At 42.2% G+C, this 21,346-nt stretch overlaps 1 protein-coding gene across 1 annotated transcript; it reads left to right on the top strand.

Moving 5' to 3' along the window:
- Nucleotides 1-551: 551 nt before the first annotated feature.
- Nucleotides 552-20,670, top strand: Tars1 (threonyl-tRNA synthetase 1). The gene is made up of 19 exons (XM_051182535.1): nt 552-675; nt 2,526-2,606; nt 5,409-5,599; nt 5,994-6,117; nt 6,385-6,506; nt 6,704-6,821; nt 8,234-8,298; nt 8,377-8,455; nt 10,621-10,767; nt 11,622-11,720; nt 13,004-13,170; nt 14,584-14,746; nt 14,851-14,988; nt 15,351-15,428; nt 15,548-15,648; nt 15,736-15,840; nt 16,980-17,052; nt 19,277-19,391; nt 20,319-20,670. The coding sequence occupies exons 1-19, from the start codon at nt 622-624 to the stop codon at nt 20,465-20,467; spliced, it is 2,169 nt and encodes a 722-aa protein (XP_051038492.1). The 5' UTR covers nt 552-621; the 3' UTR covers nt 20,468-20,670.
- The last annotated feature ends 676 nt before the right edge of the window (nt 20,671-21,346 follow it).

Raw genomic sequence — 21,346 nt, 5'->3', positions numbered from 1 at the left:
GAAGCTAATCTCGAACCCCGAATTGCAAATGACTTCAGTGTGGAGTCAGAAGTTATTTCCTGAAATAAAAACTTAATTTGTGTGCCTTCTATGGAAAAGCGCCGTGATCCACTAAGGAATGGCGCTTGTCCACCAAAACCAAACCCGTTCCGTTCTCATGAGGAAGGCTTGAGTTGCCCTTTCAGACTGTCACAGACACCCAACAGGCCAGGCAGAGGGCATCTGAAATAAGCCAAAGCGCCAGAGACCATATCCACCTTGCCCACCACTTCCAGGAAACTCCGCCGAAGCCGTTCGTTGCCACTACGGTGGCCGCCAGGGCCCCGCCGGTGACAGAAAGTCAGACCCGCAGGAGGGCGTTTGCGGATTTCCTAGAAAGGCTCAGCACTCCTCCAGTCATTCTATTGGTCGAGGCAAGGGAGGGCCCGCCTCTCTGCGTGACCCATTGGCCATGCGTCCATCGCAGCTGGGCGGGGCCTGGCGCCCCATTGCATCAGCTGGTTCCGGCTAGGCCACGTGGCGCACGCGCAGTGTGGAATTGCTGGTCTCCTGCCTTTGGCTCTTCTCTGCCGGTAGCTCTCCGGTATTGTCTCTCTCCCTCTCTGTCTCAGCGGTCCTTCCATGTCGGAGGAGAAGGCCAACAGCCCTTCGGGGAAGATGGACGGCGAGAAACCGGTGAGCAGGCGCGGTGGTTGGACGTGTCGTGGCAGCCCACATTGCCCGGCGGGAGTGGAAAGGAGCAGGGGGAAGCCCGAGCAGGCAGGAGTGGTCCTGGGTTCATCCTCATCCCAGACATCCGTGATCTTAGACTGAGTGACTTGCCAATAGCTACACAGTGACCATGGGGGGCTTGGACCCCACACATGGGCCAGAAGAACATTGCAGAACTTTTAAAATCCTAAACTTTTGTGTAGCAGAAAGCTCTAGTTAGGAGGGAAAAGACAGTTCCCGAGATCAGATCCTGTTTGCCCAAGATTTGGGAGCTTTATAAGTAAATGGTGAAGGCTAAATGGCTCCATTTGACAGACTGCTTGGAAATTTGACTGGGCCTGGAAGCGCCCTAGATAACTTGAACACATGTCCTCCTTAAAGCCAACAAACGTTCTGTTTGTTTGCCCTGGCATTTAGCTCCGCAGGTGGCAACCCGAGTAAGATCGATTCCCTGACTTTGGGGTTGGGAGCATAGAGTCCCAAGACTGGAAAATCGAAGTTCTGTGTGATCAGTTCAGTTGGGTTATAGAGGAAGCATCGAACTTGGTATGGCCAGACTGTTTTATTGGATTTAGAAAAGTGAGATCAGGTAAAGCAGGTGGACAGGGCTATCCAGATTCAGAGGTTGAGTTGTGCTTTGCTATACTGAAAGAGACAGGAAAGGGAAATAGAGATAGAAGGTATCAGTGTTCTGTGTGTGCAGGGTTTTAAGCAGGGAGGTGCTGTATATGAACTGTATTGTCAAAACTGACCTGGCATTGGTGTGTAAGGAGAGGTGAGGCGCTGTGACAGAGTCTGTTTGAGTAGTCCAGGTGAGCATCTCTAAGGTCCTGATAGGACAGATCACTAAAATGCTTATGCATACATTCTAAACTACACATTTAAGGTGATGACTACAAGTAGGTATTGTTTCCTTTTAAAAAATGGTGTTTCACCATTTACAACTTGGTTACCCTTCTGCTTCCTTCCAGACTGTCCTTTAATCCTACTCTTTAAACCACCCCTGTTACTTCAGAGTCCCTCTGGGTTTTTAAGATTTACATGGGGCTAGGAGTTAGCCAAGATAATCAGCCCCTGGGCAGGCTTGTAGTAAAACATTAGATAGAGGTTTTGTGAATAAAATGACTTGAAATGTAAACTGTGGTATTATTGCCTCTGTAATAATCAGGTATCTTAAATTTTGAGAGCTTACTTGGTGGGGTGCAGATTTAACCCAAAAAGTTCTCTTGTCACTGAGCTACATCCCCAGCCCCATAGGCCAAACTTTTTATTCCTTCACATAACAAGGCCATCTTAAAGAACATAATTACACCCAGTTCACAAGAGGGAAAACTGAGCACAGAAGAAATGAACTGGTAAGTGTGATCACACAGTGCACTTAGGCTCCCCGAAGATAGCTTGCAGGCTGGATAGGTAGGTAGATAATATACGTCCCCAACCCCGAAATGACCCATATTGACTAAGTTATATAATTTCTTGTTGCTTTGTATTTACTGCAGGTCCAAGTCTAAAGGGAAAGTTACAGAAACTTTGAGGAAGTGCACATTGATAAGCGGCCTTGGAACTCTTTAGGGCTTGTTTTTATTGCAAGTTGTCTAACTTGTTTTTTACCAGGGATGGAATTTTCAATCTTTCAAAATAAGATTGTCCTTTTAATTTTTGTTTGTTTGATTTTTTGTTGTTGTTGTTTTATTTTTTGTTTTGTTTTCTTTTCTTTTGTTTGTTTATTTGTTTTTTGTAGCTTCCTTGGCTGCAGTTATGGAGAAGATACCAAATTAGGTTGAAATGAGGGAACTTCTCTTTTGCTTATTTAGGTGGATGCCAGTGAGGAGAAGCGAAAGGAAGGAGGCAAGAAGAAAAACAAAGATGGCGGTGGAGATGGAGGTCGAGCAGAGGTAAAACAAGCTACCACCATAGAGGCTTGGGTTTCCGAGGCTGGCAGGAATGGGAACTGTCCCAAATTTGCCCTACAAAAGTGTGTGTGGGGGGAGGACTGTGTGTCTGTGTGTGCATGTGTGTGTATCCATGACACACATGTGGAAACCAGAAGGCAGTTTGTAGGCAGTCCTTCCCTACTCTGGGTGCTGAGGATAGAGTTCAGATGTTACGCTTGGTGGCCCCTGTGTAAGGATTCTAATGGTCCCTGAAGGTAGCAAGGTAGCACTAGGTGGAAAACGAAGGGAGAAGAATTGAGAAAAGGCCTGAGAGGGAAAAAGGATTTACAGATACCTGACAATGCAAAGGGACAAGTATGTTATTGTTAGATGACCTCACAGTGCATTTAGATAGAAACATGAGAGATGAAAAGTGTAGAGGAAGGGCTACAGTTGTCGCCAGGCTGCCAAGACTGGATGCTGATTTTCTATTTCTTTAAATGAGGTGCCAAGGGGTAAGCACTCAGTGTTAGGTTCCTACAAGTACAGAAAGAACCAAACAAAATCCGGTTCCTGGATTCCTTTCTTATTGCTCGGATCTGCTTCTGGGGTCTGGTTTGCTTATGTCCAGGAAATTATTTAGTTGCTGGGCTCAGTGACACAGAACTGGCCATTGAAAGCCATCCCAGAATGCAGTTGGTTCCTGGTGCTTGAGTAGATGTTTATGTGTGTTGTTCTGCTGGTTTTGAATCTGAACTGCTATAAACTGTGCATTGCTTTTTGCATTTAGTCATTGCAGTTTTATTAGGGACTGTGGAAAGCTGCTGGGATGAGGAGCTCAAGAGACTAAGCTTTTTTGAAGTAACTCAGTAAATGGACTTTAAAGAGCTGGTTATAAAGCTGGAATAGTGATGCACGTACGCCCTTCTTTAGTTCCAGTGTCTCTGAGTTGGAGGAGGAGAATGCCAAGTTCTAGACCAACCTAGGATGTATAGTGAGACCCTGTCTTAGAGAAACAAAACACACCTTGTCTGTATAATGCTGAATTGCTAATTTTAAAACCGATTTGGCAAACAAAGTGGATTCACCTGTAAAGAGTTGTCTCTGTTCAGCCAGTCCCTGCTCATTTTACACCAGTGTCATTGTGGGAGGAATTGTTGATAGTGAATCTTAAGATTTGCAAGTAAAGAATGATACGCATGCCTCTTAATTTCCTTGTTATACTTTGGATGGAATTGTGTGTATTGTTCTGTTATAGATTGAAACATGGCTTAGTAATAGGAAACAAGCAGTCCAGTGATTCTTCTGAGAATTTTAACTGGCTGTGTGATTATTATGTGTTTTAAATTATCTTTACAAATGAAGAGTGGACAGTGATGTGTCCACCACCTTGCCTTCTCTGTGCTCCCATCATTTGCTAACTTGTCATGGTGTCCTTCTAGGGACATGCAGGTTTTACCTGTCTGCATTTTCAGAAACTGGCATGGAGCACATTGCTCAGTTAATACTGAGTAAGTTTCAGCTATTTTGCTTATAAAATGCCAAGTAGATACAGAAATAAACTGTCATAAGATGTGGAGGGTTGGTGGGAAGGGGTAATCAGGCACACATTGGATAGGCTGAGGTTGGGGTCGTCTTTGTACAATGATGGGCTATGGCCATTGTTAGTTCAGTGCTTCTTCATAGGTAGTTATGGAGTCCCGTGATAATCTGGTGGGATTATAGGTATGTACAATCAAGTCTGGCAATCTCTGACAATTTCTATATATGTATACATATAGAAAGTCATAGTAAAAGCAAGCCATTTCTTTTTTATTGCTGTTAATGAGCATGTTACTACCAGAGCATCATGCCTTGAACTGGATCATGAGTTCAAGGCTGGAGTATGCTACATAGTATGCTTGAGATTTCCAAGGAGGTTGTAAGGTAGAGTTAGATGCTGGGGGAAAATGATCTATCTTACTGTCATTTGGAGACGGAATTATCAGCTTCACTACTTGCTTGAGCAATAGAAGTCAGATTTTTGGGGGGAACTTCAGTAGTGTTTTATATAAAATATTCTGGCTAATTATATTGAGTGTATGGGGCACTAGTGATGTGTCCTATTTTAAATAATCTGAAAAAGATGATCATGTCATTTTTTAATGGGATAATAGTTTTCTTTAGTAGATGCCTCTAAGTCAAATAAACTTCTGGTTGGCCTAAAATCCAACCAGCTACACAGAGTGCCCCTGATTAAGGTTCCAATCATGAGGTACTTTATTGCTTCTCTCCATGCAGTGTTGCTTGTAGCTGAATTCAGAATCATTTAGTTAGAAAAGATCTTGAGTCCGGCCATGCTGGGCATACAGCTCTATTGATAGAGTGTTTGTTGAACATGCAAGAAAACCTGGTTTTGGTTTCAAGGAACATATAAGCCAGTTATATACGTTTAACCCTAGCCCTCTTGGTGTTAGGAAGATCATGAGTTCAAGTTCATCCTTGAGACCCTGTCTCAAGAAGCAAAGAAGGAAACCCTGAGGAGGGCATCTTAAGAGGAAAAAATCACTGGAACAAACTGTAAATTACAAAACAGTAATTGGTTATCAATTCAAGATGTTGGCAGCTCAGCTGCTTAAGTTTTATGCTTTTTTTATTTTTGAATAAAAATCAGAGTCACCCATCGTCTTCATTTATCCTTACTTGGGACTAGATTAATGCCAGTGATTATTGTGATCTATGAGCCAGTCTGGATTTGTCATGATGGACTTTTGTGTTATATATTATTATTATTGTTTCCTAAAGCAAGTATTGCTGATTACTTACAGCTTTGTTTGTTTACAGTTGAATCCTTGGCCGGAATATATTAACACGCGCCTTGATATGTATAATAAGCTAAAAGCAGAACATGATTCTATCCTGGCTGAAAAGGCAGCAAAAGATAGCAAGTCAATTAAAGTCACTTTGCCTGATGGCAAACAGGTGGATGCAGAGTCCTGGAAAACCACACCGTATCAGATTGCATGTGGGATTAGGTAAGACTACACCCCCTTTGATCGCCTATGGTTTATAATGTAACTAAATGTTCATTTGTTGGCTGCCAGGTATATCCTGATAATATTATCATGTTTCTGCTCAAGGTGTTTTATTTACTTGAGATTTTTGAAAACTCAAGGTGATGTGGAGCTTTACAGTCCAGACTCGGTGTTAATTTCAGAAGGTGCATACCCGGTTCTCTCTTTGTAGAGCTATGGCTTGGGGTTCTGTGTTGCATTTTAATGCGTACATCGCCTGGGGACACTTGAGAAGCAAGTGCTAAATGTGAACACCTCTGTTTTTAGATCATTCACTCCTAAAAGCAGGAGTTTTTAATAACTAGCCTTCATCAAGTTTTTCCAGATAATCACTTTGTCTTCTTATGTTTTTAAGTCAAGGCCTGGCTGACAACACCGTTGTTGCTAAAGTGAACAAAGTTGTCTGGGACCTGGACCGCCCTCTGGAGACGGACTGCACTTTGGAGCTTCTCAAGTTTGAGGATGAGGAAGCACAGGCAGTAAGTATCTATCCAGTGTCTGTTAGATTTGCAGGAACGCTGGAAACGAGTTTTTGTCTCACTGTGTTGGTATCACAGTGGCTCAGTGGTTTCCACTGTAACATGGAGGCCACAGGTGTTTATGGACATCTCTCACTATTACTTTGTGGCCTTGGTTGTAAATCTTGAAAATATTGCTTTGGGTGTATCTCATCTGTGTCTTTCAAACAGTAACTCATCATGAATCTGCCGAAACTAAAGCCATCTCGTGTTTCTTTATATTCTCAGGTATATTGGCACTCCAGTGCCCATATAATGGGCGAGGCCATGGAAAGAGTCTATGGTGGATGTTTATGTTATGGCCCACCAATAGAAAATGGGTTCTATTACGATATGTACCTTGAGGAAGGGTAAGTGAAGACACTGGATGAAGGGGAGATTTGAGTGGCTGTGGGTCTAAGTATAACTATTAAAGCATTGTCAGGAGATAATCACAGTATAAACTGCTAGTTACAGTTACTAAGAAAAGTTGAAATATTGAGAGCTGTGTGTAATGAAATCTCTGGGGTTTAAATGGAATATGGAAAGGTAATGTTTTCTCCTTCAGGGGTGTGTCCAGCAATGATTTCTCTTCCCTGGAAGCTTTGTGTAAGAAAATCATTAAAGAGAAACAAACTTTTGAAAGATTGGAAGTGAAAAAGGAGACGTTACTAGAAATGTTTAAGGTAAACTGAGCCATAACCAATTTGATTTTATTAGCTAGTCCTTGAAATAGTGCATCAGAGTTTCCTCTAGAGAAACTGAAGCATCTTCAAAATGTGAAATATAGGGATGCTCTTTATTTTTCTTATTTTAGATATTGATCTCGGTTCCTCACTCCCTCCCTCTCTTCCACCCTCCCATGCCCCCCATCCACCCTCCCATCCCATCCCTCCCACCCCCAACTCCACATGTAGGGTGATGCCTTCTTGGAGGGGGTCATGTAAATCTGTCAAGTCATTTGGAGTAGGGTTGAGGCCCTCCCTCCTGTCTCTAGGTTAAGAGAGGATCCTTCCATGGGGATGTGCTCCCAAAGTCCTTTTGTGCACCAAGAATACATCCTGGTTCCACTGTCTGAGGTCCCTTAGACTGCACAGGCCTTCTAACTGAGACCCATGTTCAGGGGGTCTGAGTCAGTTCCATGCTGGATTCCCAGCTATCAGTCTGGGGATCCATTAGCTCCTCCTTGTTCAGGTCAGATGTCTCTGTGGGTTTCTGTAGCCTGGTCTTGTCCTCCCACTCTGCATCTGGATTCCAGTTCAGCTCAGTGTTTAGCTGTGGGGTGTCTGCTTCTGTTTCCATCAGCTACTAGATGAGGGCTCCATGATGGTGGGTAAGTTAGTGTCAGTCTCATTATCAGGGAAGGGCATTTATGGTAGCCTTTCCATTGGGGTCAATCTTGTAGGTCTCTGAACATTTCTCTAGAGTCAGTTTTCTCTTCAAACCTATAATGACTCCCTCTTTTATGGTCTCTCTCTCTCTCGCTCTCTTCTCTCGTCTATTCCTTCCTTTACTCAATCTTCCTAGTCCCACGTACTTTCCTCCCCTTTCTCCTAGCTCCCTCTCCACTCACTGCCCCCCCCCCAATATGCTCAGGAGATCTTGTCCCTTCTCCTTTGAGGGACTTTTTATGAATCTCTTAGAATCCTCTTTGTATCCTAGTTCCTCTGGCTATGTGAATTATAGGCTGGTGATCCTTTGCTCCATGTCTAAAATCCATATATGAGTGAGTACATACCATATTCCTGTTTTTGTGACAGGGATACCTCATTCAGAATGGTTTCTTCAAATTCTGTCCACTTGCCTGTGGATTTCAAGATTCCATTATTTTTTTCTGCAGAGTAGTAGTCCATTGTGTAAATGTGCCAAATCATTTTTATTCGTTCTTCAGTTGAGGGGCATCTAGGTTGCTTCCAGGTTCTTGCTATTACAAGTAATGCTGCTACGAATATAGTTGAACAGATGTCTTTGTTGCATGGATGTGGATCATTTGGGTATATCAGGCATGCTCTTAAAAGTGTGCTTCAACTCACTTTCCAGCTGCACATTTAGAGATAAAGAGGGGAGGCCAATGCAGTGTCTTGTTTCTCATTTTCAGTACAACAAGTTCAAGTGCCGGATATTGAATGAAAAAGTGAATACTCCAACCACGACTGTCTATAGGTGAGTATTTTGAATGGTATTGAATGCAGTTCATTTGTTAGTCTGCCTTTGCTAAAGTTCCTTTTATTTTATCTTTAGATGTGGCCCTTTAATAGACCTCTGCCGGGGTCCCCATGTCAGACACACTGGCAAGATTAAGACTTTAAAAATACACAAGGTAAGACATGCTGAGATGCCTACAGTTCTTATGCCTCAGTTTCCATTGCTTCCTCCTTTCTAACAATTTGTTTCTTGTAACTTTAGGGAGGGTCAACGGTTTTTGGTTTTAGTGCTATATACTGACTGGTATATGTGTGTTTTGTACACTAGTACTTATTACCAGAGCCAGCATAAGGGGACAAGGGTTTGGAGGAGCCACAGAATCAGGCAGTCACAGGCTCACTCATTGTTGGAGTTTAGCTAATTATCACTCCAGTTGCTCTTTTTCATAGAATTAGCCTGTCAGTTTTTTTTTTTGTTGTTGTTGTTGTTGAAAGTATATTTTTCTCCAAAGGTGAACACAGTGGTCTTGGTTGGGAATCAATGAATTGAGAGAACATTTAGGACTCTTTTCCATAGCCACATGCTTGTACAAACCATTGTATAACAACCCATCGCCTTTTACAAAATGATAAAGTTTGCATAATATTTATTATGCAAATTAAAAAGCCTATGAATACAGAAAATACCAGTTTATTGGGGAGCATTTCCAAAGGTTACTGTACCATAGAATTTTGTGAAACTCTAAAGTGTGTCTTCACACAATACACAAAATTGACTTTCCATTTCTTTTCGTGCATGTACATTCTTTTATCTTCAGGTGAGAATATGTAAAACAATTATTAATAACACAATAGTGCAGCTAGTTAACAAAATGAGATGACCCAAAAGCCATAACACAAAATCAAACAACAAAAAATTGATCTTGTATCAATTTCTAGGTCACATTCCTGAATGGAATGAAAATGTAAAGGCAACCAAATACATGGAAGTCAGTATTTTGAGAGGAGAAAGGGTCTACTTGATGTTTTAACATAAATTGTCCATTTCACATCTGTGACAATGACTCTTTAGGCTCTATGAAACCAAAAATTGAAAGTTAAAGGTTGTAAGTTATATCAGTATGCAAAAAAATACTTATATAATGAGGAACATACATATAAAAATATACATACTGAAAGTTGGTTATATGATAGGTATGTCTGAATTACTAGTAACTTGTAACTTGTCATATTTCACATAAATAGATAGCAGAGACAAAATAATTAAAAAAAGAAATGTGTCATTCTTTGATCCTGGAATGGTTTGGTTTGGTTTTACCTTTTTTTTTTTTTTATGAGAAAACAATTTTCATAAAAGGATAAATAAAAGTGTTTTTTTTTTTTTTTTTTTTTTTTATAACCAAGTCCATTTAAATGAAAACAAACATTTATAGACAATATTTGGGAATTTGGGTGTCGTTCTTTCCAAACTACTTCCTGCTGGTAAGGGGCCCTGACATAGGGGGATTCGAAGAAGATTCATAAATCCTGGCTGTAGTCTGTAAGGCTGCTTTGTCCAGCTGTTTTGAATGTAGGATCACCTGGTACTCTGTTTCAGGCGGTCTGGCTTGATCAAACCACATTAGTCTGGAAGGAATCCACATCTTTTCATTTTCTATGGAAACAAAAATAGAAATCCTTTTCCTCAGTAACTTGTCCTTGAACTTAAATTTTGGAATCAAAGCATTTTTTTTTAATTTAATTTATTATTTTACATGTCGATCCCAGTTCCCTCTCCCTCCCTCCCAACCTTCCTCACTCTCTCCCTTCCTCCCTCCCTCCTTCCCTCCCTTTTACCCTCTCTGCCCTCTCATATGCACTCTAACCACCCTCCCATCCCCCCAGCCCAATTCCATATGTAGGGGAGTGCTATCCAGTAGGGGTCTGACAGTCAGGGACTAGTAGCCTGTCAGTTTTATGCTGACTTAGGAGTGCTGTAATTATATGTGTTCTCTGAGCCCTGAGAACCACTACATCCATTCCAGGTGCCTTGACTGTTTATGCTTGTTTATGGGTTCCTTTCCATTTGGTGTCATGATTTTGTAGGAGGAGCCCTGTGTTTATGGGATTGTGATCTGGGGAAAGAACCTTCCTGAGAAAGGCAAGCAGAGACTTCTGTGCGGTGGAATGAGTCCATCCACTTGGGGTGGACCTCAAAACACTGGGAGATGTTTCCTAGTAATGTGTGTTGTATGTAGAGTCCTTATCAAAGAAATTAGTATGGATTGTGAGAAGTAATACACTATTAATGTGAAACGTTCACAAATTAAAGTGTTGTGTCATTGTTGGTTTTTGCTTTTAGAATTCCTCCACATACTGGGAAGGCAAGGCGGACATGGAGACCCTCCAGCGGATTTATGGCATTTCATTCCCTGACCCCAAACTGCTGAAAGAGTGGGAGAAGTTCCAAGAGGAAGCCAAAAACCGAGATCATAGGAAGATCGGGAGGGTGCGTCCAAGAGCAGCGATGCGTCTAGTTTGGGTTTCCCTCCAGTTCATTCGGGTTGAGCCTGCTCAGCACTAAGTTTGTTTTTGAAGAGGAGCTTAGATTTCAGGCTCCCTGGCCTCGGAGCCCATGTTGTCCACCCTGTCTTCTGAACCCTTCAGGGCCCATCCCAGTTACTGTTACTGAGAATAGGGCTAGTGACCCACAGCTTCCTGAGGACACCATTTCAGAGCTGGCAGAAGTAGACTCTGAAAACCCATCTCAGGCTCCTTGTCACGCTGTCGAGTCTGAATCTGAGTGGTCAGTCTCCCTGTTTCTTCTGGGGACATGGCAGTCACCAGTGGATTCTGTGCCTTTTCTTGACTCTAGCTGCCCCTGACCTCTAGTCGGGTTACATTCAATTCTTTAAAACCTTTTCCTCCATAAAATGAAGTTCACTGCCCGAGGCCTTAGCTCCTGGAAATAAATGACTGCAATGGGGAAATGGGGAAGGTGGCAGTGATTGGCAGGTTCCTCCCCAAGGGCTTCTAGCCATTTCCCTGCCTTTCATTATCAGGGTGTTTTCCCTTTCTCCTTCCTAACAAAACCCAGATCTCAGAGCTCTGGGGACTTCTATTCCATGCCACAGTTTCCTAACCCTTACTGGACAGATGACTGTCAGGGAGGTGACAGATTGTGCTAAGTTGTTACTCAACTGCAATGCTATACCATTAAATTGTACCCAAGAAACAATGGCATGCTTTCTTTTCTTTAATATTAGCACAATTGAAATTTGGAACACAGGATAGCTAGAATTCTGACCTGAAGAACACCAATCATTTATACATTTATAAACAAACTTCTGCTATTTTATCCAGGACCAAGAACTATATTTCTTCCATGAACTCAGCCCTGGAAGTTGCTTTTTCCTGCCTAAAGGAGCCTACATTTATAATACACTTATGGAATTTATCCGGGTAAGTCTTATCTGTCACTGTCTTCTGAAGAGTTAGGATAGAAGATGATTTTACTAGCTAGGGTATGCTAAAAGAGACAAATCTATATTGGAGGGAAAAAGAAATACACATTTTTCTTTTAAGTTGAAGCTTGTAACAGCAGAGATGCTCGGTGGTTACAAGTGATCGAGTGATTGTTGCTCTTCCAGAGGACCCAAGTCAGTTCAGTTCCCCAGTACCCACTCAAGTGTTTCACTCAAGCTCCAAAGGATCTGACGCCCTCTGCTGGCCTCTGCAGGCACCTGCACACACATAGCCGCCACCCAATAAACACACGTACATATACACACACATAAATACGTTTTTAAAAAGTTGGGGCTGCAAAGATGGTTCAGTGGTTCAGAGTAATTGCTGCTCTACCAGAAGACTTGAGTTTTAATCACAGCTTTCAGTCATGTAGCTCACAACCATATACCTAGCTCCTGCACCAGCGGATCTGATACCTTCATCTGGCCCTGAGGGTACCCACCCCCAGGTGGCACGAATTCACATAGACACACACACACATGCATGTGAATATAATTTTTAGAGTCATTCTGATGTGTAATTTTGTTCATGGAAACAGGCAGAAAGTAGCTGCTGAGCTTGAAGAATCGGTAGCCTTTCACCTGGGAATGTGTTGTATCTCTTGAAGCGTTTGTGTTTTCTTTTTCAATTATGAACTATTTCAGGCATATATTTAAAGAAAACATTTAGGTTTACTTGCCACCAGATTTAACATGTTTGCATTGATTGAGCTGTATTTGTCCACAGTTTTTGTAAACAGAAAAAAGGGACTACATATTGTTTTATTTTTAAGAAAGACCCCTTTGAATGTTGTGCAGTTAGTATGGCTCCTTACCCATGTGTTTTACATCTCCATATATACGTATCTTTAATGTTTATTTATGCTTGTGTGTGCCTCAGTTCACATGTTGTGTATGTGTATTGTCACATATTCTTAGCTTGTTTGTGTCCATGCCTACTGTGGAGTGCCTGTTCCCACCACAGTAGCTTATGCACTTGGTAGTATGATAATTCATGCCCTGTGTTCCTGCACTGCTAGCCCTGCCATGGTGACGTTATTTCTGGGAGATTGCATGCACCCTTGTGCTCCCTCTTTGGGGCACCACCTCCAAATGGAGTTTCTGAGTCATGATGCATGTGCCTTTGACTTCACTAAGCAGTGTTAAATTGCTCTATGATTCTTATCCCTTCACCAACGTTTGCACTGACTTCCCTGTGTGTGTGTTCTGCTCTTGCAGAGTGAATATAGGAAGAGAGGATTCCAGGAGGTCGTCACGCCAAACATCTTCAATAGCCGGCTCTGGATGACCTCTGGCCACTGGCAGCACTACAGTGAGAACATGTTCTCCTTTGAGGTGGAGAAAGAGCAGTTCGCCCTTAAGCCCATGAACTGCCCAGGACACTGGTACCAAGCAGTTTTGTGGTTTTCTTTCTTTTTATTAAGCTTACCTGTATGTGTCTGTGTTGAGTATATGCCACATGTCTGTGGGTTCCTTGATAAAGGTATTGGAGCCTATATATGCAGTTATATGGTTGTGAGCTGCTCCGTATGGGTGTGAGGAACTGAAGCCCACTCTTCAGGAAGAGTATTGGGCTCTTACCCCTCGAACCATCTCTCCAGCCCTGCAGCTTTGCATTGCTCATATAGATTTTCTTGTGCCATAGGTGGTTCTAGATTCCTTTAGCTCCTTTGACAGAGATGTCAGTGTAGGAAGGAGACTAAGAGAAGGAAAGTCTGAAGGAGCCAGAAGAGAACATACTGGTAGTAGAAATCTATGCCATGAAACACAAAGGAAAGCTGGTGCTCGGAGGGAGACTGGTGAGGGTGGAGGAAATGTGAGCAAGGACAAGCATAATGCTAGTGTGAAAGTGTCACTGTGAAACCCACTTCATATGCTAACAACAGGAAACTGAGTGATCAGAATAGACTGCAATGTAGCATTGTTGACATTCAAGAGTGGTCCTGGGGTTATAGCAAACAGGCAAAATATACTGAAAAGGGAGTTAAATATGGGGCATAGCAAAAGACCAATATTCCTACCTTTTCTTCCTTTTTTGGAAGGCGATGCATTTTAGCAGAACTTATTGCTAATGAGTTAATATCCTTGGGAAATCCTTCCTTGTGCCTCTGCCTCAAATTGTGAAAGGTGATGGGAAGTGACCTCTGGGAGTCCTGAGAGTGATGCTGATGTAGCTAGTTTGTTCATGTATGCAGTGATTGAGGCAGAGGTGCTGAGAGGGAAACACCTTTAAGAAACTGGGAGGTGCACATCGGGAAATAGCCCAGATCACTTTGCACAGCATTCACTTTCTGAAGCACGTTAGGCCTGACTAGAGCAAGTCTGATGCTAGTTTCCAGTGGTAGAAGTAATTTGTATGCAGCTAAAAATATTTCTTCATTATGAGCCTTTCATTAAATCTTCCTATTAATTGAATGTAGTCTTCATATTAATGGAAATGCTGAGCACAAGGATTTGGCTTGAAACCTTGAATACGTTGCTTTATTATCTCTTAGCCAAAGTTAATTACATTGTAACTCACTTAACATTATATTCATACAAGTGCTTTTATTGCTGTGTAAAGCTTGGAGCTTGAAAATAATGTTGCTTGAAGCAAACTAGAATCTGGTGTTTTAACACCCTTTTATGTTACTAAATACTATTTGCGGAAGAGTTTTTTTCTTGTTAATCTTAAAAATTGCTGTTTTTGTTGTTGCTTGTGAAAGGCCTCACAAGTGCTGGGTAAGTGCTCTTCATCCTTCACCCTTGAACAGTTAAGCAAAAAAACCCATGGGTTTTTGCTTTGCTTTCTCCTCCAGCCTTATGTTCGACCATCGGCCAAGGTCCTGGCGAGAGCTGCCTCTGCGGTTGGCTGATTTTGGTGTGCTTCATAGGAATGAGCTCTCTGGGGCTCTCACAGGCCTCACCCGGGTCCGAAGATTTCAGCAGGATGATGCACACATATTCTGTGCCATGGAGCAGGTGTGTATCCTGTGGGGCAGCCCTCCAACAGACGTGTTGACACTTTTTTTTTTTTTTTTTTTCTTTCCTGAAAAGTTAAATAACACTATTTTTTCTTGCTTAAGATTGAGGATGAAATCAAAGGTTGCTTGGATTTTCTCCGCACAGTATATAACGTTTTTGGATTTTCATTTAAATTGAATCTTTCTACTCGCCCAGAAAAATTCCTTGGAGATATTGAAATATGGAACCAAGCCGAGAAAGTAAGTGATCCTTTTTAGTGTGCTTAAGAACTGACACAGTTCTGGAAAGTGTTCTTAAGTGGCTACAAGCAAAAGAAAGTGGCCAATGTTTCTGGCCTTTCAGTGGGCTGATTTGTTCTGTGTGGTCTTCAAATGATTCAGCGTTGACTGGGTGTTTTCATACTTCATCAGTTACTAAGCTGAGCTATAAATCGGGGATGGGGTTGTTGGTTTGTTTAGGAGGATGCCCTTGGGTAGACACAATTACACAGCAGACAGTAGAATTCAAGGAAATACCCAGGAGGCTTTTACCTTTAAGTTAGGTGGGAAGAAGGAATGTTGCGGATGAATAAAATTTCAAATCATTTCTGCTTTATCTGTAGCAACTTGAAAACAGTTTGAATGAGTTTGGTGAGAAGTGGGAATTGAATCCTGGTGATGGCGCTTTCTATGGCCCAAAGGTCAGTTCATGGGATATTCGGGTCATGCGGATTTTGGTTGTGGGAAAAGAAACATCACCTTAAATTGGAAACAAAGAAAATTAAGAGCATCTTATCAAAACTCAGTGTTTGCTTTTCAGATTGACATACAGATAAAAGATGCGATTGGCCGCTACCACCAGTGTGCGACCATCCAGCTGGATTTTCAGTTGCCCATCAGGTTTAATCTTTCATATGTAAGGTGAGCTTTCTAGTAACTGCTCTGAGCTTCCGGCCATATGTAGGATAGCATAAATAATAAGATAAAACAAATTTCTCTTCTCTGTAGCCATGACGGTGATGACAAGAAGAGGCCCGTGATTGTTCACCGCGCCATCCTGGGGTCGGTGGAGAGAATGATTGCTATCCTCACGGAAAACTATGGGGGCAAGTGGTAAGGTTCTTCTGTTGTTTCCCTTCTCGTTAAATTGCCCAAAGGAATGTGTGGTGTTTATGAAATGGGAAGGGAGTCATACTCTGACCCCGATGTTTCAGTATCGGTGCCTGTTGGGGCTAGCAGTGTGATAGTTCAGAGTGGGACCTACATAAATCCCCAGCGCACACCTCCCCTGGAACACTACTAGTAATCATTTTTGAATCTTAAAACTTGATTTGTCTGAATATTACATAAGGCTGGAGAGATGGCTCAGCAGTTAACCTCAATACGTAGTTTGTTTTTGATTGCTTCTCTTGGCTTTGTGAGTTTTTTTTTTTTTTTTTTTTCACCTGAATGAATGGATAGGTTTTCGGATTATCTTGTTCAGTTTTGCTGATCAGAATAAGCAAGTATTTCGCCATACTTAAGAAGCCAAGCAGTTTTGTAATTGAAAAAGGAGTAAGCAAAACATGCCAAGCCGGTTGCCAGTTGCCAACGGCTTTACCTAAACCGAAGTGCAGTTAAAAAGAGGCCAGGGTTAGCAACATCCATGGTAGAGTCTTCCATATGAACAGTATAAAACTTTCGTAAAGGTATGTTATACGGTACTGTCATTTCAGTAATTAGATGTGGTTGGTTCAGATGTCACATTTTCATACTCGTCAACGAAATAACCCTGTTTCAGTTAAATCAAATAGGACCCTGGCACACATTCTCTGGTGTGCTCATTCTTTAACTGGAACTCAGAATAAACTGGGAAAAGCCTGCATTTATTGTGAATTAATTGCCTGCTCCAGCCTTAATGCCCGAGGCAACAAACCAGCTGCTCCAGCTGTCAGCTATGTGGGACAGGGTTCAGGAGATGAGGCCCGTTCCTGCTATCGTTTCTTTCAACGTCCACTGAGCAGCATGAGTCTTAGTACGGATCATACATACTGAGGGCGAGTTTTCTTCCTCTAGGCCGCCTTCTCTTGTCTTGAATAGTTTTTCTTTTAAAAGCCGTTATAAAGGCCTGAAAGTTAACTTCCACTGGTTTCAGGAAGAGATACTCCAAGTTGAGCACCCTCCCCTTCTCGAGTGTGCCCAAGCCCACACTCACTGTTGTCACTCCCCTGTCACTCCCCTGCCACACTCAACCGTTGTCACTTCTGCCACAGGCCCTTCTGGCTCTCTCCTCGCCAGGTGATGGTCGTTCCAGTGGGCCCAGCTTGTGACGACTATGCCCGGAAGGTAACCCTGAAATACAAGTTTGCTCTACGTCTACATCTGTTTTGAGCTTTTTGCAATGGGAATTTTATTGTAGAGTCTACTGTGATGGTTCTGGACTTGGCTTCCTGTCTTAGTGCCCTGAATAGTTGGGATTGCCAGCCCTTCCTGGTGACTGCTTTTGTGCTTTCGGACTGATAAGCCATATATTCTTGTCAGATCAAGTGCTCGATACATCAAATAGTGTAATTTTTCTGTGTCTGATAGGCCTGGACATTACACTTTGGAGCTTTTTCTTAGTGGTTCCCTGACCACATGTGTTCACTTGGTGTTTCAGATATACTTGTGTATTTTAGTGTTGGGTGTTAAAAAGAAATGAGTTAGTAATCATAGCCTAAACTATATTAGTACATTAGAATTATGTATCCCACCGAGGTGCCTGATATATGCTGAATTATTCATTTGTTAATGCAGATTCCTTCAGTGGCTTGAAATTCTTTTATCTTACTGTTGTGGCAGGTCAGTGTCTTGCCCCTCTAGCAAATGTGTGAACAATCCTATGGACTTTGCACCTCCCAAGAACAATCTGTTCTGCTTTAGTGATTGCTCCATGCTAAAGACTTATACATGCTTACTGGTCAGTCAGTGACAAGCCTGGGCACCGTGGTGTTGATCCTGCATCCCAGCATCTGGGTGGATGAAGCAGGAGTGCACACAGCCTGGACTGTAGACTTACACATGCATAATAGTCAGTCAGTGATGAAGCTTGGGCATCATGGTGGTGAGCCTGTGTCCTAGCATGTGTGTGGGTGAAGTAGGAGTAGTACACACATGGTTAACCTCAGTCACTGACAAGCCTGGGGTGAGCCTACACCCCAGCATCTGGGTGGGTGACATGGAGGAGTACACATAGCCTGAACTGTAGAATGAGACCGTCTTAAAAACGGTAGGGGTGGGTAGGCAGTGGCAAGATGACTCAGTGAGTTAAAGTACTTGCTGAGCAAGCCTAACTATAAATTTGATCCTTAGAACCCACATAAAAAGGCCAGATGTGCACATATGCAATCCCAGTACTCCCATAGTGTATAATGGAAGGCAGACACAGGAGAATTGCCTGCAAGCTCACAGGCCTCTGTAGTCTATGGGATACAGACTGGCAGAAACAAGACAGACCTGTCTGCCTCAAAACAAGGTAGAAGTGACCAGCAAGGTGGCTCAGCAGATAAGGACACCTGCCACGTAGCCTGATGACCTGAGTTTAGTCCCTGGAACCCCTAAGGTAGGAAAAGAGAAATGACTCCTGCAAGTTGTCCTACTCAAAACAAGACGGAAGGAGACAGCCAAGTCCTTGGGAAGCAAGCTTTACTGAAGCCTCGGGTAAATGACTTCCTGTTTCCATAAGAATACATATCATACAGTCCATTGTGAATCTGACCTAAAGTGCAGCTTTTTCACCCTGGTCTACATGTGTGTGCATGACTGGACACACAATAATAGTAATAGTGACTTTTTAAATACAAAAGTTGATCAGTGAGCAGTATTGTTAGCATCAGAATAGGTGATGATTTTATCTTGAATATCAAAATTGTATTCTGAACTCCCAATCTTTTTCATTTCTGTTATGTAGCCCTGGCTGTCCTGGCACTCACTCTGCAGACCAGGCTTACCTCAAACTCACAGAGACCCATCTGCCTCGCAAGTTCTGGGATTAAAGGTGTGCGCCACCACACCTGGCTGTGTGCCCTGATCTTAACTCTATTTAAGAAACAAGGGGACATTAAATCCGTTGATAAGCAGAGCTTTCTTTGTATTACACGTGGTAGTTTTAGGTGCAGGCTGATATACAGCTGATTCCTTACAGGCATATCAGGAACTTGATGTGATCACAAGGGCCTTTTTTATGTTTTGTTTCTTAAAAAAAAAAAAAAAAAAAAAAAAAAAAACCTGATTAGTTTGATTTTTTTCTGAGTGTTGATTTTCGGGTGCTTTCTAAAATATTTATCTTACAAGAGGAAAATGTCCCTTTTTGTTTAAGTGCTGGGATCAAATTTATGAATGTTGAGTGCTACGGCTGTGTTATGTCTCCAGCATCAAAGATGTGGCCGCTAACTTTCAGAATGTAAACTCAAATCATAATTTTGTGTTATCAGTTTCAGTACTGATATTAGCATTCATTTTTAATACTTGCATAGTTAAATTCTGTGACCTAATAAACTATAATTGTATTCTGACTCTCAATTGTTACTAGGTACGGCAACAATTCCATGATGCTAAACTCATGGCAGACATTGACCTGGATCCAGGCTGCACTTTGAATAAGAAGATCAGAAATGCACAGTTAGCACAGTATAACTTCATCCTGGGTAAGGGAAGGTTCCCAATCATATGGGAAAAGCTGCTGAAATCTTGAAACTTAAGCTCAGCGCATCTTACTTATGAATGACCTTGGTTCCTGTGGTAGTTACTGCTCTATTATTGTGAGGAGACACCACGTTCAGGGTAACTTAGAAAAGAAAGCATTTAATAAGGGGTTTGCTTACAGTTTCAGGGGGTTAGTCCATGGCCATCATGACAGGGAAGAGCAGTCAGTCAGGCGTGGCTGAAACAATAGCTTAGAGGTTATATCTGACCCACAAGCTCGGAGTACAGAGAGAGAGAGGGGGAGAGGGAGGGAGGGGAGAGAGGGAAAGAGAGAGAGAGAGAGAGAACACCAGGGATGAGCTTTTAAAATCTCAAAGGCAACCCCTAGTGACACACCTCCAACAAGGCCTCGCCTGCCTTCTAGTCCTTCCCAAACACTTTCACTAACTGGGCACCACGCTTTCAAACATATGAGCCTGTGGGGGCCAGTCTCCTTCAAATCACACAGTTCCCTCTTTTGTTTTTCTTACTCTTTTGTGGTCCTGGAATTGGACCACAAAATTGGATCAGTGATTGAACATGTTAGGCTCCTGTAAGCATGATTCTAAATACTCAGTGTCCTCTGTTTGCATAGCAAGGAAGTTTAGGGGTGAAAAATGGATGAAGGTTGTTTACAAAAAGGAATTGCCTTTATGTCATTTTGTATTAAGTTCACTGGATTAAGTGACTCAGGATGGAAGTTTTTGGTACTTAATATAGGTCTTTTTTTACTTACAGCATTTTATAAGCCTGAATATTCATGGTCACCTGACCATCTCAGTGTGTCTTAAGTTGCATTTAGAGTCCATTAGGGTGGTTTCTGCTGTTGAGGACAAATCCTCCCAGGTCCATCAGTTTAAGTCTCACAGAGCCTTGTGTCTTCCTTCTAGTTGTTGGGGAAAAAGAAAAAGCCAGTGGCACTGTGAATATCCGCACCAGGGACAATAAGGTCCATGGGGAGCGAACTGTCGAGGAAACTGTGGTGCGGCTGCAGCAGCTCAAGCAGTCCCGCAGCAAGCAGGCAGAAGAGGAATTTTAACAGGAACATGGTCCACACTGGCTCAGCCTAAGGAAGACAAGTGCTCCATCCCTGGGAAACGTGCGTTTATAATGAACCTGGAATAATGCTGCAGTCTATGTGAATCAGCCTTTTTGATCTGGACAATTCATAAACAGTGTGTTAGATGAGGGTCAATAAAAGAACCATTAAAATTATTTTAGTCTTTAAATGTCTCAGCAGTGGAAACCGGGGGAGGGGGGGTGTTGAATCATGGTGTTAAGAATTAAAATTTACTGCTGCAGATATCGAGACCTTGTGTTTCTGTGCCTCCATGTCCAGCAGGAAGTGCTGACGTGGGACTGACGTGGGACGAGGGTGTTTGGGAGGGTTAGATCACAGCACTCTGATTCCCAAACGGAATAGGTAAACATTTCCTTTTGAGATGACACTTTTACTTCTTTTGGGGTAAAGAGCTTTAAAATAACTTAAAACAATGATGTGCAAACTCTTAGGGACATGTCTTCAAAGAAAGGTGTGTGTGGAAAACTGTTCTGCCTCAAGTGGGTTCTCTGTTATGAATACTTTTTAAATTTTTCTATCAGCAAATCATTTATGGAGCATGACATAAGAAAAGACATTCTTGTATGATTATATATTATTCCCTTTTATTATCGTCATTTTCAGAAGTCATTTGGTCAAGTCTGTAATAACCCAACAAATTTGTTGGCAATGGTTACCTCAAAGAGAGGCACACATAGATTAATCGTGTAATAAAGGAGGTGATATCTATCTTCATGGTTTTGTTCTTTGCATCTTCCTATGCTACACTTCTGAGGGCCTTAAGAGCTTTAGGCTTGTAATTTCTCTGTGTATCTTGACAAACCTTTAAAACAGATTTTGTATCCTGTGATGTCATCA

Source organism: Phodopus roborovskii, unplaced genomic scaffold (assembly GCF_943737965.1).
Source record: "Phodopus roborovskii unplaced genomic scaffold, PHOROB, whole genome shotgun sequence".
NCBI classification, from domain to species: Eukaryota; Metazoa; Chordata; class Mammalia; order Rodentia; family Cricetidae; genus Phodopus; species Phodopus roborovskii.
This window is presented reverse-complemented; position numbering and strand designations above follow the sequence as displayed.

What these genes read in the sequence shown, in the direction of transcription:
- Tars1 (XM_051182535.1), top strand. Translation starts at nt 622, where the DNA reads ATGTCGGAGGAGAAGGCCAACAGCCCTTCGGGGAAGATGGACGGCGAG. An exon ending in TATTCTGTGCCATGGAGCAG is followed by an intron (nt 14,747 to 14,850) that starts GTGTGTATCCTG and finishes TTCTTGCTTAAG; the next exon opens with ATTGAGGATGAAATCAAAGG. An exon ending in GCGCTTTCTATGGCCCAAAG is followed by an intron (nt 15,429 to 15,547) that starts GTCAGTTCATGG and finishes TTTGCTTTTCAG; the next exon opens with ATTGACATACAGATAAAAGA.